This window comes from Astatotilapia calliptera, chromosome 18 (genome assembly GCF_964374335.1).
Source record: "Astatotilapia calliptera chromosome 18, fAstCal68.1, whole genome shotgun sequence".
Lineage (NCBI taxonomy): Eukaryota > Metazoa > Chordata > Actinopteri > Cichliformes > Cichlidae > Astatotilapia > Astatotilapia calliptera.
In genome coordinates this window covers 10,382,254-10,399,494 of record NC_137439.1, presented here as the reverse complement: position 1 = coordinate 10,399,494, position 17,241 = coordinate 10,382,254, and the positions used below count along the sequence as shown (strand labels likewise).

The window sequence follows — 17,241 nt, the reverse complement described above, 5'->3', positions numbered from 1 at the left end:
CAAGCTACATTTGTGTAGTTGACGTCTCACCTGTAGAGTGGGAGGCGGGCTGGTTGGTGAAGTAACTTGCAGGCTCAAAACCTCCATCGCTGGGTGCCTGAGCCATCTTTCCCTCTCCATACAGGCAGCCTAGGAGAATCACAGAGTAGACGAAGATGAAGCATGGCATTGAACACACGCCTCACTCACATTACTTGACTTGATGTTGTCTGTACCGTGTTGCTGCGAGAACACTTGCTGTTGGTGGTTGTAGGTTTTCTGGAAGCCCTGCAGCCGGACATCTACTCTGTCTGAGCAGGGACTCGCTGGGATCACGTCAGCGGACACAAACAAGGAAGCTGGTCTGTTCCTGGAAACGCACAACATAAACATTTATCTAGCATCAAATCACAAAAACAGTTGCCTCAAAGCGCTTTATACTGTAAGGTAAAAACTCTACAGTAATGTGGAGAAAACCCCAACAACCAGACAACCAACCACCAGGCCAATTTTGGATTAAGCCCTGCTGCCACAGATGACCACCTTTTCTGCTTGCTCACCTTCCTTATAAATGGCTTCTTCACAGACATCCAACCAGTGAAATCATTCCTGATTATTCTCAAGTAGACAGATAACAGTAGATGGATCAACTGATGGGCCAGATGCCTTTTTCAGGTCGTGCGTCAGGTCTTTGGTAGATTTTTTAAATATTTCTTAAGGACATGACTTTCAGAAACTGCCGTAGATCATTTTTAGGCCCATCACTTTTCCTTTTGTTTTTTAGGCAAAACTGGACCAGTTTGCTTAACCTTCTAGGACCTGGCGTCCACATATGTGGACATCACATTATGGGTTGTCTAGACCACAATACTAAATTTTACTCTGCAAGGGCCTGATATCCACTTACGAGGACATTATACTGCCACCGTTCTACTGAAATTTAAGACGAATGTCCTCATAAGTGGATCTAATTTTTCAAAGAAACAAAAATCAGGTAAAAAAATAAATAAATCTGGTAATTCTTTGTTTTTATATTCATCAGGTTCCAATCAGCCCAAATAGCAAAGAAAATTAAAAAAAAAAATGCCATGAAAGAGTTCGGGTCTTAGGAGGTTAAGGACACACTCCACACCACATTGAGATAAGTTTTCAGTTAATAGTTCTTTGAAAATTTTTTTTAAAGACCTCCAGAAACTGCAGAACTGTTGCTCAAGAGCACTTTAAATAATTACAAGAAAGTCCAGCTCCTTGGAAGTAAACCATAAAGAAATAAGAGATGACTTAAGATTTCTAAAGTTAGTAACATCAAACTATTCTCCACAAACACGGTTAACTTTAAACTCCAGTACTGATTACTGCGTGTGTTTCAGTGTTAAAATGAATAAACACTGACCACATTCATCATAGTGATGGAGTGCTACGTGTCAACAGGTCCTACTGAAGCCATTTAAAGACCAAATCTAAGTACAAGTTGAAAGTGACAGGTTTGATGGTTTAACTCAAAAATTATTATTTATTTTTTTTAAAGTGGAAATGAAGTTTCCAGAGAATTGATCCTGTATGTGACTGACTCAGCCCGGCCTGTTTCTACACTAATGCTGTTTTTGGCCTGACCTTCACTTCTGCTGAACTGCTGAAAGTTTCTGTCACACTGAGATGTATATCAGCGTTTGTTAAGCACCATAAAATTCAACACAAGTTTTCCAAGCCAATAAATATTATGGTAAAACGATAATGATGTTGTAACTCTCTGATTGATGGAACTTCAATCTTAGTTGTATTAAACTAAATTGTGAAAATTATTTCATAGGAAAGGTTTCAATCAATGTAAGCAACAACACTGACTCTGATACAATGAACCCAGGGCACGAGGTTTTCAGGTAATTAAATCAGATAAACATCAGCTGACCGCTGTATACATCAGAAACATGTAAACACTTCTCTTCTGCAAACAGTGCAGTTTGTATAAGAAAGCGTTTCCACCTCAGGAGGGTAATGTGCTGCAGAGAGCTGTATCCATCTCTTTGCTGCAAGAATGTGCTGACTGTGCACAAACACTCTGACTCAACATGGAAACGAATGAGTCAGTGGAGCCAAGTCGACGAGAAGAAAGAAAGGCAGCTGAATTTCTCTCTAAGGAGATACGCAGCTGAAAAAAAAAACAAAAAAACCCCGTACGGTATTCAAGTGCCCCCCTTCCACCTTCAAAGAGCCCACTCTCAGCATTTCATGTGGCCTGAAGGCTTTCCTGGATGATGTACTGCAGCATATTGGTCCCCAGAGAGCCAAACAGCACTGGTTTCTGCTGGAAGACTTTTAGTGGGCTTCATAAACAAGCCAGGCCTTGTCAGAGATACCGATGGCTGCTGGTCTGAACATCGTATATTTTCGCATCTGATCAGCTATAAAAAGAGGAAATGTTTGGAGATTTCTTTACATATCTCTCATTTATCATCCCCAAGTCTCTTTATTACCCATTTCCCATGTCAGATGCTATTACATTTAAGTTAACAGTCTCTGCTTTCATTGGAGAAATACAATAAAAGCCAAAATTAATCAGAAGGACTTTTTGAAACCCAAACTGATATAACTTACAGATGGCTGTGGCTTCCCGAGGTAATAAAATCCAGGTTTTGTATAGTATTATGTAAACAACGTGGCCTTTGATATAGCGTGGCTGTTGAAATGAATGTGCTGCAATGACTGCAAGGCAAAAGAATTCAACACATCTTTGAATTTCCCCTCACTGGCCCCTGAACCATCAGCGCTGACCTTAACTATAAACAACGCCGTCTGCGCCACGGCTTACATTCTTGTAATGTTGCAACAACATAGTTGAGATGTCTGAGCTGTGCTGGGTCGATCTGTCACTTTGTGGCCGGTGTGCCCAACTGCTCACATGCACGAGCTTACCGAGGGCCCAGGGCTGAGGACGCGGCTGTCAGTAAACCTCAGGAAACTTTTTGTCTGATCATATTTTACCAACTGACCCTCTGCAGGACTCACGTTTTTCTTACTAACTACAGCTGCCATCCTTACTGCTTATGCAGAATGAAAGGAATCCAGCTTGCAGAATTTAAGATCTTCTGCGCATTGTGCTGCATTTAATTGGTGCCAGCTTATGATCACAAACCTGATGTTTCGAATTTGAATTTTGAAAGTATTTCGGTGATATGGATTTAATGGATCACAGGGGATTACGTTAAATCTGTGCAATACAGATGGAGATTTAATGGGATCTAAGTGCTACCACTAAGTGCTTAGGGAAACTACAGCACAAGCATTTCATTTTAGAGCTACAGCAAGTAAAAAAAGTGAAGGATTTCACTTAAAGCGGCTATTTAGGTCCAATGTCACTTGGAGTTTCTGCAAAATAAACTTCATTACATCGCCTTCCTTCAACGTGTATAATAGTGTTTCTGTGTGAGCGCTATCCTGGTTAGTGTGCCTGTATCTGATGGACACGCTGCTGCAAAAAAATGCAAATCCAGCACCACGCTACCTCTCTCTTCCAACCGCACAATATATACAAACACTGTGCATCACAAATACTAAACTGATGGACAAGCCTCACTGCGGGCCTCTGTAAATTATTAAAAGACGTCAAAATGGCTCATTACAGCCAGAGTAAACATTGGCCTCCCTATGAGGTCAGAGCATGATGCTGCCTGCACCATGAAGAAAAGATAATTTACTTTCACGTGTTTAACGTCTCTCGTCTAAGTCATTTTGTGGAAAATCAAGTGCTTGTCTGGTATTAGCTTTGGCAGGTTGTCATATACTGTGGGCACCAGTGGGATTCAATGACATCCTCCGCTGCTATAAAGAGACGTCAATGGACGGATTGTGCATAGCTTCATGGAAGCTCTACTGTAGCTGCACATTTTAGGAAGGCGGAGAGATTCTGAGAGAGGTGAGCAAAGTTCCTAAAAATGCACAAAAGCATCCAAATGTTTGATTTATTAAAATCTGTATTTGTTTTGTAAACTTTAAAGTGGTTTTAGAAGTGAAATATGTGATGAAATCCAGATCAAATAGTACTTACAAATTCTGTGTTTTCTTGTATATATATTGGTTGACCGACACAATACAATCTCCTCAACCCAAGGCCTGTGGCTGGCACACATACATTTATGATGTAGTTTTATCACTACAAATACAATAACTTCTTGAGTAGTTTTCAAAGAGGAACAACTAACCGTAACGTGTAAGAACATCTGAAAAACAGAAGTGGACTTTTTTCATTTGTAATCATAAGAAAAAAAAATAAAGATCTTGCAATAAAAAAAGCTTCTGCGTTGAGACAAATTTCCATTGATACATATTTCTTACATTTTAAAAATCACTAAGCATTTCCATAAACAATCTCAGATATGTGTCTAATCAATACAATGCACTTTGCTTTAGCAGTCAGGGTCAAATCTGAATCCTTTCAAAAAAGATGACACTGACCAAAAAATAAAAAAATAAAAAACCTTCTTCAGCTTCAATTCTAATCAGTGGATTCGCCATCACTTAAACATGCAGACTACTTTTGCAGTTTGCACAATATCACTAAGGGATAGAAGTGAGGTTGGCTTAAATGTCAATATGTATCCCATAAACCAGGGGTGGAGAACTCCAGGCCTCAAGGGCCGGTGTCCTGCAGGTTTTAGATATATTACCCTGGGTCAACAAACCTGAATCAAATGATTAGTTCATTACCAGGCCTCTGGAAAACTTCAAGACACGCTAAGGAGGTAATTTAGCTATTTAAATCAGCTGTATTGTATCACACTCAGGTATTATCAGTGAAGGAGTTCTAGTTAATTGCACTTCTAAGTGGTCTAAGTAAAGTAAGACACACGAGGCTGTCGGCATAAATAAAAGAATAAAAGACAAGTGGCACAAAATCATGGAAGGATATGTTTTTGTCTAGTCCACTTTTCTCGCTGATGAATTGGGCAGCATCTCCTCTGCCTGCCTTTCTGGAAAAGTCACAACTATACATAGTAGACCTTTTGCTACTTTCATTTCAACCCTAAGGGTCAATGATGAACCCTAAAGCTTAAACCTGTTGAAATCAGTGCTCAGAGAAAACAACCAATCTTAACATTTAAGCCAAACACCGAAAGGCCACTTGAAAACAACCCTTGGAAATATTGGAAGAATTTCATATGAAACAATGTGCATTATATGGTAATATTTTATATCATTTATTAAACCACAAAAATGTTATTCTGGCCTTTATTGATGCTATTTTATTAGACAGACTGTTTTTGTTTTTACTATAGTGCCAATAAAAGTTACTTTATGGGCAAACCTTCAATGACCAATAATTTTAGGCCCTATTGTCCAGAAACTGCAGCCCTGGAGGCTTTCAGCTGTATCTTTTTAGTCTCACTTCTACTTTTATACTTGCCTAGAGAAAATTTGTCTCAGCTTACAGTGCACATAAGTTCTGTGGTCTCCAACTACCCAATCAGTGCGACCACAAAGCCATAACTCCATCTCTGGTGATAATGTCTCTGGTTTATTCAAGAATGCACAAGCTCGGATCTCTCTGGCTTTTTCTAGAAATCAGAGATGAGGGAAAGCAAAACAAAATGACTGTGAAATCTTTAGTATCACTTTGAAGCTTCAGTGTTTGATATGGAACAGAGCCGGACTGCTCAGAAGTGTTAAGCAGCTTAGAAACACTTTAATACATGCCAGATATGTTTAAACAATACGTTTAGGACATATAAAAGCAGAGGTTTTGGGGGCGAATCCTTGAAAAGGATACAGAAAGGAGCATAAAATTGAGGTCTGTTAGTTTTCACTATTTTTATCTATAGTAGAAAATAACTCTGAATAAAAACTGCCACATGAGATCTTATTCAGCTCCACTGTAGTGAGTTGGCAGCAGAAATCCCAGCAGCAGATAACTGAAAACCTTGCCAGACACCACGAGGGGTAAGTAGGAAAATATGTCTTTTCTTTATTTTTGTGATTTGGATGAACTGACTATTTTACGTTTGCCTCTTGTTTTATTGTTAAATGTCAGTAAAGTAATCTCCTTCCCAAGAAATAAAAGCAGCCCAATGTTGAAATACATGACAGTGTAGAAATTAAAAATGATAGATGTTTCTTTGCTTTTTATTATATGAAAGAAAATATTCACAATGGTGCAACAAGATGCAACCTTGGGGAAGATAAACTTCCATCAGATTTAACTACTGCCCACTGCTGCCCATAAGCAAGTCACTAAACATCTATTACTCTGCTATAAAAACTAAGTGGACTGTTTCCAGTCCAGCTTCGTTGTATGAATAAATAAATAAATGCTCAGGGGATGCACCGCATTTAACTTGAACTTGCTCTGATCTTACACTCACCCCTCTCTCATGCTCCCCGGGCTTGTTAATGAAGATATTGGGCTATTAGCATCAAAGTTTCCTTCCAGGCCTGGATACCTCGAGTCTGCTGATGGGGGCAGAAACTCTGAATTCCCCCGACTGTGGGCGGTGCTGCTGCTGTTTGAGTACACACCTGAAAGAGAGCCACAGATAACCTCAGTAAATCTGCTCCACCAAACATTTTGAGCATCCACCTCCACATCTGGTCCTACATCTAGTCTGAGGTCTCTGCAGCAAAGGTTGGATGATGTATATAACAGTTACAATAGAGTAGGAGTTAACATTAGAATCATTAGAAACTTCAACTGCAACGTATTTCACTTCAACGCCAAATTACATGTAGCCAAGTTTTCCAAACACCAAAAGTTTAGGAAGTGTTGCAATGCTTTTCATTCTCACATCTTTTGCTGTCAGAGATCGACCGCAAGTAGTTGTGGCAACTAACTGGTTGCCCGGAGGCTGAGTGTGCAATCTCCTCATACACTGGGTAAATGAAAAAATTCATGATGTGATATTATAGTATATAGTATATCAGAAATCTGTTCACTATTTTTATTACAAATTATATCAGTAAGGAAGCTGACTAAATATTCACTGATAATTTATGGGACAGGGGTGGGATTAAATAAGTGTATACTTCTTCCCACTCCCTTTCAACATGTAAATTAATCAGAATGTTTTTTTGTATGTAATTTGTATAGTATATTTTTTTTCTCTCATTTCTTTTCTAAATGTACTTGTATATTGTTCACATGTTGAAATAAATTACCAATCAATCAATCAATCAATCAATCAATCAATCAATCAAAATACTTTCAATTGCACAGCAATTGCACAAACAATCACAGTCAGACAGAACGACTTTGATTAGTTTTAGACAGACTGGTGAATGTTTTAAGATAACTGGCATTTAGAAATGCAGAAAGATTACCAGGGTGTTGCAATAAATCTGTGTCAGCCTGCAACACCTTTCCTGTCAGTCGAGGCTTAACTCAACTAGTTGCTAACTGGCTGTACTCTGGTTATTTTCATATATTTTCATACTCTTGACAGGCACTCGTAAACATGACCATATTTCCCCAGTCTTGGCTTGTTTACACTGGCTTCCAGGACGTTGTAGAATTGATTTTAAAATTTTATTGCTTGTTTTTAAATCTCTAAATGGATTAGCTCTGTCATACCTCTCTGATTTGTTAACTAAAAATACTCCAAATAGAACTCTCAGGTCAGCTGAGAAGCAGGCTGAAAAACTGAGGAGACTGGGCCTTTGCGATAGCTGCGCCCAAACTTTGGAACAGTCTGCCTCTTGAAATTAGGATCTTTCCAACATTTTTAAAACCCATCTGAAAACACATTTTTACTCTCTACCTTTTAATTGTGTTAAAATTGTGTTTTACTTTGTTCTTTGTGTGGGTTTCTTCTACTTTTTTACTATGTACAGCACTTTGGTCAACCTGTGTTGTTTTTAAATGACCTTATAAATAAATGGATTGATTGATTGATATATAAATAAAAGTTGCTGAGCATCTGTGCCGTTAAATCTTCCTACTACATCACTATCACATCACTACCTGTAATGATGATTTTCACTGGGTTCAAGCTGTATTGAATTGTATTATAACAAACACCAATAAAATATAAAGAAATGAAAGGCTGACTCTACTCAGTGTTGCACTTTATTTTTCAGCACAGCCTGAATTCTCTCAAGCTGTCTTGCAATTTCTTTAAGTAGTCTTCAGAAACGGCTCTCCAGGCTTCTGGAAGGACATTCAAAGATCTTTGGATGTTGGCTGCCTCTTGTTCCTTTCTCTGTCAAGATAATGCAACACTGCTTCAACAATGCTGATGTTTGGGCTCTGAGGAAGTCAGTCCATGACTGATAGTGCTCCACTGTTGGCTCTTCTATCCAGGTATGCTTCTACTGTCCGCAATAATTTTCATGGTGAAAAATTGAACTAATATCAGTCAGATGCTTTGCAGATGGTATAACATGGTGGATTAAAATCTGACTGTACTCTTCTGCAATCATTCAATTTTGACAAGCGCCCCAACACCGCTGGCTGAGAAGCAGCCCCAGACCATGACAGAGCCTCCTCCATGTTTTACAGATGGCTGTAGGGATGTTTGTACCGCTCTACTGACCTCCTCCATAAATACTGAAAGGCCAATAAAACTCTAATTCGTATTCATTTCCCAATAACAGCTGTTGCCAGTGATCTTCAGTCCAGTTACTGAGTAATTTGGCATACCTCAGCCTCTCTTCACATTTCTGATGAGGCTTCAGTGAACAGTAGATGGATCACCTGAGGGGTTAGATTTTCCTCTCAAGTCCTGTGTTAGGTATTTCCTAACATTTGGTGGGTGTGTTTGTTAAGTTTGGGAAGAAATTATGTTTTTGCAACAGATTGTTGGTACCAAGGTGCCTGCAGACATAATTTAAAATGGGTTCTTTGCAAAGTTGTCTGTGTAGACACAACACTGATTCAATTAGGTCCCTTTTACAAGGATTGGACTAAAAATGAGTAACAAAAAAAAGCAGCCAATGTTCAAAGAAAAGCTTTGAAAGACCTTTAGAAAGCCTAGAGAATTATTGCTCAAGACCACTTTAAAAAATGGCAAGAAAGTCTGGCTCCTTGTAGGCAAACAAAACTGTCGAAAATATTAAAATACTCAATTTATAGTTAAATGAAACTCTTCCAAATTATCGTGCAGTAGTGACATTTCCCCCCACTGATGAGCAACTCAATGTGCTATAGAAAAACAATTTCTGGTGTAAATACAAGTATATTACACACAGTGTGCACATATGGACAGATGGGGATTAGACTATGTTGCAAGCAGACTTTGAGGAGTTTCCATGGTCAGCGTAATCCATTTTTCTGTAAACCTTTCAGAGCCACATTTCAAGCCTACAGGGGCTGAATGCTCAATATCAAAAATATAGTTTCATGCTGTTCATTTAAATCTGTAACTTGTACCTGCATGCAATCAGTAAGCTGTCAGCACTAGGTTTTAAGCCAAGCTGACAATGATAGTGTGTGTCACCATAAATCCACCTAGTATACCACAACAGAAAGCAGTTTTCAGGCTATAACATTTGGCCATTTGAGATAAGAAAAAGTCCTCCTGGGACTTTTTCAAAATTAAACACTGACATGCTTGTTTCACCCTGACTAAACATAGCTCATAGCGTGCCGCTTGAGGCTTTTCCCTCAAAGTCTTCTGAGTAAAACGGCGAGTAGTCTGAAGTAATAGACATGGACAGCTTTCCTGGACGCTCTCCACTGTCTTTGGCCAACTGAGCCTCAGTGTACCTGACAGCTTCTTGATTCTGGTTCAGCCATTGAAATGGAAAGAAAAAGAGCTTGGCTGGAAAACCCGTTTGGAGAAGCTGAAGGACAAGTGGGGTGAAGGCCAACTTGCCCACAGTCATGGTGCCCAGTAATTGGACAAGGTAAACACTGGCATGATGAGCTATCATCGAAGGAATGAGAGAGGAGGGAAAGGAAAAGGAGCAAATGAGGCCATGGGAGAAAATGAAAGAGACAGCTTAACAGCCCAGGTGTTTTGGGCAATTACTCTTTTCTTTTGGGTTTTGCTCATTTCCAGAGAGGCGCTGGAGGCTAAGCACAGACTTCTGCTACCGTTTCATCTGCACATACCTGTGAAGTCATCTAAAGCCGGTAAAGGTGAGCTGTTTTTTTGGTGCGACGAGGCAGAGCTGTGGAGATGCTGGCGTGCCAGGCAGTCACTTAAGATGTCAGATTCCAGCATCGTGTGCACCTGAACCTGACAACAACACAAAACGCATTACAGCCATATAGATACATGTCATATAACAGCACTGTGTTATCATGCTGGTGACCAAGTGTGGGTGTTTGCCAGCATGCAGGGATGAGAATAATTACGTTAAAGTTGCAGCTTAGTAGTCTTCCAACTATATGCTGTTGGGCAACGCAGCTCCCATGCAAGTTTAAACTAAATGACTTCTCTTTTGATTTCATTCAGTAAAGCAACTGAAAACACAGTGAGCGAGCTGCAGGAGGTTTTCTACTGTTCATTTATCAAAGAAATGAGTTTGCACCAGATGCCTGGTTCTTGTTTCATCTTGCGATCCAGCTTCTTGAGGTACAAAATCCAGAAATCTTATTAGGCAATCGTATTCCAAAAACGTTCTAGCAAAGTTAAGGCTAAACAATTGGCTTTATTTTCCAGCGCTAAACAGAACATCCCCCCGGAACTTTCCAAAACAATTTATTGACAGCTTCGGGATTCAGAAGAAGCTCGCGGCAGACACCCAGGAACCACAAAAGCGGCGTGAATAATCAGCAAGAAATGCTCACCCAAAGTAGCGTTCACGAAGCCAGAAACTTCAATCGCTGTGACACATCAGCTCGAATAAATGTATGCCCGTGAGGAGCTTAAGAAGCTCATCTTTAATATTTCAAAGTTCCAATTAGCCCCACAGGGTTTACTGCAGCACAGGGCGTGTCGACTGTGTCACAACTTACCAACACACGTGGTTCTGTTTAAACCAAACAAGGCATGCGAATACACACACAAAGCCCCAGTGTCACTCACAGGCCATAGAAAACAAACAAGGCCCAGATAAAGCAGAACAATAGGCTCCCTATTCAGACTTCCAGGGAGTGTGTGTAATACTTTGTTTTGTTGTATTTCATCCTACTGAATCATAAACATACCCACTCTCTCCTGCTGCTGCTGTAGTTCTCCAGAAATAAGACCTGCAACCCCCGAGAAGCCCCCTTTCTCTTTGAAAGTTATATAAAGAAGCAGTTCTCTACTATCTATATTTAAGAAAAAAAATTCTGGAAGAACAACATTGTTTTGAACTTTAAGGTTAAACGGGAACAAACATGCATCTCATTTGCTTTTAAACATGAGGTAACAATCAGGAAATAAAATCAAGATGTAGCACCAGAAAAAACCCTGTTTTACTTTCTCTTCCTGAGCTTGTTCATTTTTAGCTACAGATTTTCTATTCAGGGTCTCATGAATGACGGTGTGTGTCTTTATGGAATTTAAAACATAACCTTTTTTGGGGGGCAATTTTTATGTTTTAATAATTATTGAAAAAAGCTGTCTATTTTTAACTGAAATGCCAGATTTGGGGAATGGCACACTCACTGATATTTTTAGGAAAGCAAAGCTTTTATTTGTGTGTCACTTTTACAGAAAGAAAATCCTTGTTCAGAAATTGCATGCTTTTACGGTCACTCATTTCTTCCAAATTGGATCAATTTTAAATGAATTCAAGGTCATTTAAATGATTTGGCACCTGCAGGCAGGACATCTGCCTCCAGATGTTAGGCTTGACCATAAATGCTTCAGTTTGGCTTTTGATTAATATGTCTTTCATTCTTTATTTTATGTAAATGTGTATGCTTATAATGGTGAGTATTGTTCCGTAACCACTGCTGATTAAGCAGCTGTCTATGTTGGCCAGGACTCTGTTGCGAAAGACATTTTAAACCTCAAGGGTCTTGTCACCAGGTTAAAATGAGGTTAAATACAAACATGCAGTCATGTGAATAATAAGGTTTCAAAATCTAAGTTCACCCTATGATCTAGCAGCAATAACCTGAAATAATTGTTTTCTGTATGACTTTATTAATATGTGGAGGAAATTTGGCCCACTCGTCTTTTCAACGTTGCTTCAGTCCATTGAGGTTTGCAGGAATTTGTTTATGTACAGCTCTCTTAAGGTCCCACCACAACATTTCAATCAGCCTGAGGTCCATTGCAACACCTTTTTAACCATTCTGTTGTAGAGTTTTTGCTGTTTTTGGACTCATTGTCCTGTTGCATGACCCAGTATAAGCAAGATATAAATGGCCTTATATTGAATCTAAATATCGGTATACAGAGGTGTTCATGTTTGACTCAGTGGCTGCAAGGTACCCGGGTCCTGTGGCTGCGAAAGAAACCCAAATGATCACCGCTTCATCAATGTGGTTGATAGCGGCTATGTTGTGTTTGTACTGATATGCTTGTTTTTTACCAAATGTGGGACAGTTGCCGACATTGTTTTTAGTTTGTAGAGCCTCTTTGTCATTTGTCATAATAACCTTCAAGTTTTGTGCTGAAATAAAATCAAAAACATGCATGGCTGCTCCTAATAACTTCATCAAATAATGAGTGGAGCCTTCATAGCAGTTTGTATTGTTTTCATTATTATGAGAAGAAACACAACTTAACATGTATTCCAAACAAGAGAAGACAAATATCCATCATAAATACAAACTCCAGATGTGCTGTGTATAATTGCAGACAGTCAAGTATAATAAATTGGGAAGGAAAAAAAAATCTATCAAGTAATATAACTTAAAACATTTCATGTTTTATGATGTTAAGCTGTTGAGAAATAATCAATTGATTCCAGTAAATTTCAGCCCTGTGAAGGTGGCTCAGGAATACAAGGCACTGATGTGATCCTGGTTTAAATTATGTACTTTTGATCCCATCCAATAAAAGCTTAAATATGACCCCACTATTGGACAACCTGATAGGTGAGTGGTTAGGGTGCACACTGCATGTTTTACTCCTGGCTAGACGGACCTTTATTGAATGTCTTTTCCACTATCCACCCAAACCATCCATTAAGGGCAAAAAAAATGCAGCTCAAATTTAAAAAAACGTCCCCAGGTTGCTTTTAAAAATGCTTTGGCCATAATTTTTTATTTCTAACCACACTTTCTGAATCCTCCCTTTGCTTCTGAACGACACACAGTCAAGTTTTAAAAACATAGAAAGGTTTTAATGTTCATTACCTTGACCTCCTTTTCCTGAAGGCCTTTGGCTGAATGAGCTTTGACGTGCTTTCGTAATGAGCTGGGGTCAGTGTAGCGCTTGGTGCATCCCGGTATCTGACAGGCGTATGGTTTCTGTGAATGAACCACAAGAAGGAGAGGTGAGAGAAGTTTGACTGAACATTTAGAAGCACCTTGGTTTAACTTTCTGTTATAAAAAGAAAACAGGTGTGCTGCTATTAAAAAGAGCACAAATTATTTTTTGGTGTTTTGGGGAACACTTTCTCCTGCAACTCTTCTTCTAGCGGATTGCAAAAATTTAGCAATGTTGATTTCAGTACTGAGCTAAGGAGAACAAACCTTTTTTTGTACAGAAAACACAACAAAAATAGCACAACACGCCAAATTAAACCCAGAGCTTGAGAGTTATTATTAGATTTACTGTAAGGTGCAGACTACACCATCTCTTATATATCCTACATTATGTATTGAGAAGGTTACGAATTTTCTACACCAGAACTGAATAATATTCACAACACGATGATGATTTTATAGTCTCATCAGATACAACGATGTCAAACATAAAATGTGTGTACAAATAATGGCACAAGTTCAGATGACTCACATCCACACTGAAGGCATAAACATTTAGGATAAAGATCGTAAATGTGGCTACTTCTTGTGACAACTGGACTAACAGAGGAAGAAAGAAGATGTAGTTCTGTCAACATTTTACATAAAGTGCTCCTCAGCTGAAAGGGAGGATATTTACCTTTCATCTGCAGGCTTAAAAGAGGGGAAGAGAGAAGAGAGTTTAGCCATAAATCATTTCATTCATAAAGTAAACTGTATGAGCTACCTGCAGTCTTTGTATTCATATAAAAGTATTTATTTCTGCACATTATTTCCTGAAGGAATAAACATTTCATAGCAGGCTAAAGCAGCTGGAAGACAAAGTATTTTCTGGTGTAATGATATAAAATACTACAGTTAACTGAGTCCTCCTGAAATAAGTAAAATGAGTAACATCGTGGAATGTGTGTTGAAATGTTTTTTACTGTACAAATAGCTCATTTCTTATATGCAGACAGGTTTTCATCATTTTACTTCGAAGTAGAAAGTTGAGTAAGATGACTGTATTTCACAATTTAGTGAATAAATGAGCTCATTGCCATGAATCTCAGATCTCTTTTTTATTCGCTCTTTTTCATTGCCAAGTATTTAACAGGTGGATTCAATTATACATTCATGAAAACACATGTACAGTGTTTATTTGAGCCTTTTGGGTTTATGTGCTGGGATGTGAGCACTACAAGTCAAAAAAATAATGAGCGTCAGGTTTGATGATCGTATTTTTCAGGACATTTTAGCAGAAAATGTGACGAGAGCTGTGATGTAGTTAACACTGCCCAGTTTCTCATCTTTGTACGTGGGATTACGAAAAAAGTTTGAGATTACAGCAGAGATCACAGCTGTGTGCTAGATGAAAGAGACTATGACGAAGAGTGATTTGTTAAATGAAATCAGATAAACTTGCTGCTGTTACATTAGTAGCGAAATCTGACTAAAACTGATCATTTTGTGTTGTATTATAAACCAGGAGGTGTTGCACAAGTCAGAGCTAAAACAACACATTGTTGATGTTGTAAATAAATAGTTAACTTCACCAGGGCAAGGGTTTTAGAGGTGCATGAAGCTGAACATTGTGAGGCTACCACACAGGTCAGCCTGGACTAAAAAGGGTTTAGGACCTGCTGCACATCCATGATGAGAATCTGGCATTCCAACATATCCAAGAAGTTCTCAGTTGGGGGCATTTGAATACAGTGAATCTGTAAAAAGCTCTGATCTGAGCTTTATGAAGAAGCCAACAGAAGATAGGTACACTGTGGTATTAAAGGGATAGACATAGTCAGCAACAATACTCAGGTAGTGTAGTGTGGTGTTTAAACTACACCAAGGGTGCCAAAAAAAAAGGAAAAAAAGATAAAGAAATTGCTAAGAAAATACCCCTGTACCACCACCACCCTGCTACTGTTGACACGTAGCAGGGTGGATCTATGCTTTCGTGTTGTTTTTATGTTTAAATTCTGATCTTAAAAGAACCAGACAAGGCAATATTGTTTCTCCAATCTCCTCTGGAGGAAATGCAGAGTAAAGCTGAGCTTAGTGAGGTAGGAAAAACAAATCACCATGGGCAACAGTGAGGTGTTTTGGGCATGACTTTTTATCTGCTTCTTAGCGTGGAGCATCCCAGACAACATTTGAAAACCCCTGCTTTTCAAAATGACTTCTTTCTCTGTAATTAGTCATTTGCCTGAAGATCTAATATGGAAACACTGCAAAGAAATATCATTTCTTTTTTCTTTCTAATATGGCAGCTTTCAGCATATTTGTCACACTTATCTTTGTAAAATATAAAAATTTAACTCAGCTTTTAAATGATAATCTCATTTATTAAGGGAGAGAACTATCCAAACTTAACTTGCCCTGTGAGAAAAAGTAATTTCCCCCTTAAATTGATGAATTAATAAAAATAAAAAAAATAGGACCCATCTAATAAAGGGAAGTAGGCTAAAAGATCTCAATAACAACAAATAATGCTACAATCTAAAGAAACAGATGAGAAACTCCTCTGTCATTGACATCTGTCTGTCTGGAAATGAAGACAGATGTATGAAGTCATTTCTAAGGCTTTGGGACTCCAGCGAACCGCAGTGAGAGTCATTATATACAAACGGAGAAAACTCGGAACAGTGGTGATCATTCCCAGGAATGACTGACCCACCAAAATTACTGCAAGAGCAAATTGACGACTCATCCAGGAGGTCACAGAAGAACCCAGAACATTCTAAAGAACTCACTTGCCTCAGTTAAGGTCAGTTTTTGTGATTCAACAATTAAAAAAAGAGACAAACGAAGAAACATCTTGATAATCCTCAAGACTTTTGTGTCTCGACACTGTTGGACTAATGAGTGAAAAGTAGATTGTTTGGAATGTCTGACTCCTGTTACATCTCATGTTAAACTAACACTTTTCATATAAAGAACATCATACCAGCAGTGGCAGTAGTGTGATGGTCTGGATCCAGACAACCATAGTTGAGGAAACCATGAATTTTGCTCTTTACCAGAAAATCCTGAAGCTAAATGTTTAGCTATCAATTCAAGCCCTGAAGCTCAGGCTCAGTTTGGTTATGCAGCAGGACAGTGATCCAAAAAACGTCAGCAAGTCCACCTCTGAATGGCTGAAATGCAAAAAAAAAAAAAAAAAGAGCCTTTGAAGCTTGGCCTTAGTCAAAGTGTGGATTTAAATGAAATTGAGTTGCTTTGGCATGACCATAAACGGTCTGTCCATGCTTGAAAACCCTCCAATGTGGCTGAATTAAAACAATTCTGCAAAGAAGCCAAAATTCCTCCACAGTGATGTTATTATCACAAAAACTTGAAAATTTGATTGCTGTTTGTGTTGCCAAGGCTGGCACAACTAGTTATTAGGTTTAGGAGTCAGCTGCTTTTTCACAAAGGTTCAGGTAGGATTGGATAAGCTTTTTTCCTTTATCATATAAAAAAGAAAAAACAGCATTTTTGCATTTTACCTGGGTTATCTTTGGCTAATGTTAAAAACTGTTTGATGATCTTGGGTTTGACAGTAATGCAAAAAACAAAGTAGTATTGAAAAATCACTTGTATTTTTTAATGATGCCACAAAACAATGAATGAAGCAAATAAGTAAAAATGTTACTGTAAAAAGAATTTTTAGTAGAAATATATCAGGACAGGCTTGACTATAATAATGCTTGTGTCAGTGGGATTGTTATTTTTCTAATGTCTGCTCGATTTTTCTTCTCCAGTATTCCCAATTTTTGTGTAATTCTTAAACAAATACATTTCAAATTATAGACATGCAATACCAACGTAGATCTGGCATCAGAGTAAGTGCTGCTCTACAGTGTCTGGGAAAAAAAAAAAAGGAAAAAAAGGGGGCAATTTCAAAACTATTTCAGGAAAAATATTCCCTGTGAGACCAGCTCAGTTCTCTCTTAGTCTAAACAGATCAGCACCAAATGAAGTGCTGTCTTTCTAATCTTAGCATAAATTCAGGGTAATGACAT

General features: G+C 38.5%; 1 protein-coding gene across 3 annotated transcripts in view; it reads right to left on the bottom strand.

The window, feature by feature from the left end:
- Window positions 1-17,241, bottom strand: part of glis1a (GLIS family zinc finger 1a) — a 65,854-nt gene that overhangs the window by 4,293 nt on the left and 44,320 nt on the right. For all 3 annotated transcript variants that reach the window (XM_026150438.2, XM_026150440.2, XM_026150441.2), the window contains 5 exons: window positions 13,148-13,261; window positions 10,019-10,145; window positions 6,336-6,489; window positions 216-349; window positions 31-129 (listed from right to left, as the gene is read on the bottom strand). In XM_026150438.2, the coding sequence (XP_026006223.2) occupies window positions 31-129; window positions 216-349; window positions 6,336-6,489; window positions 10,019-10,145; window positions 13,148-13,261 (628 nt within the window). The remainder of the gene's footprint in view (window positions 1-30; window positions 130-215; window positions 350-6,335; window positions 6,490-10,018; window positions 10,146-13,147; window positions 13,262-17,241) is intronic.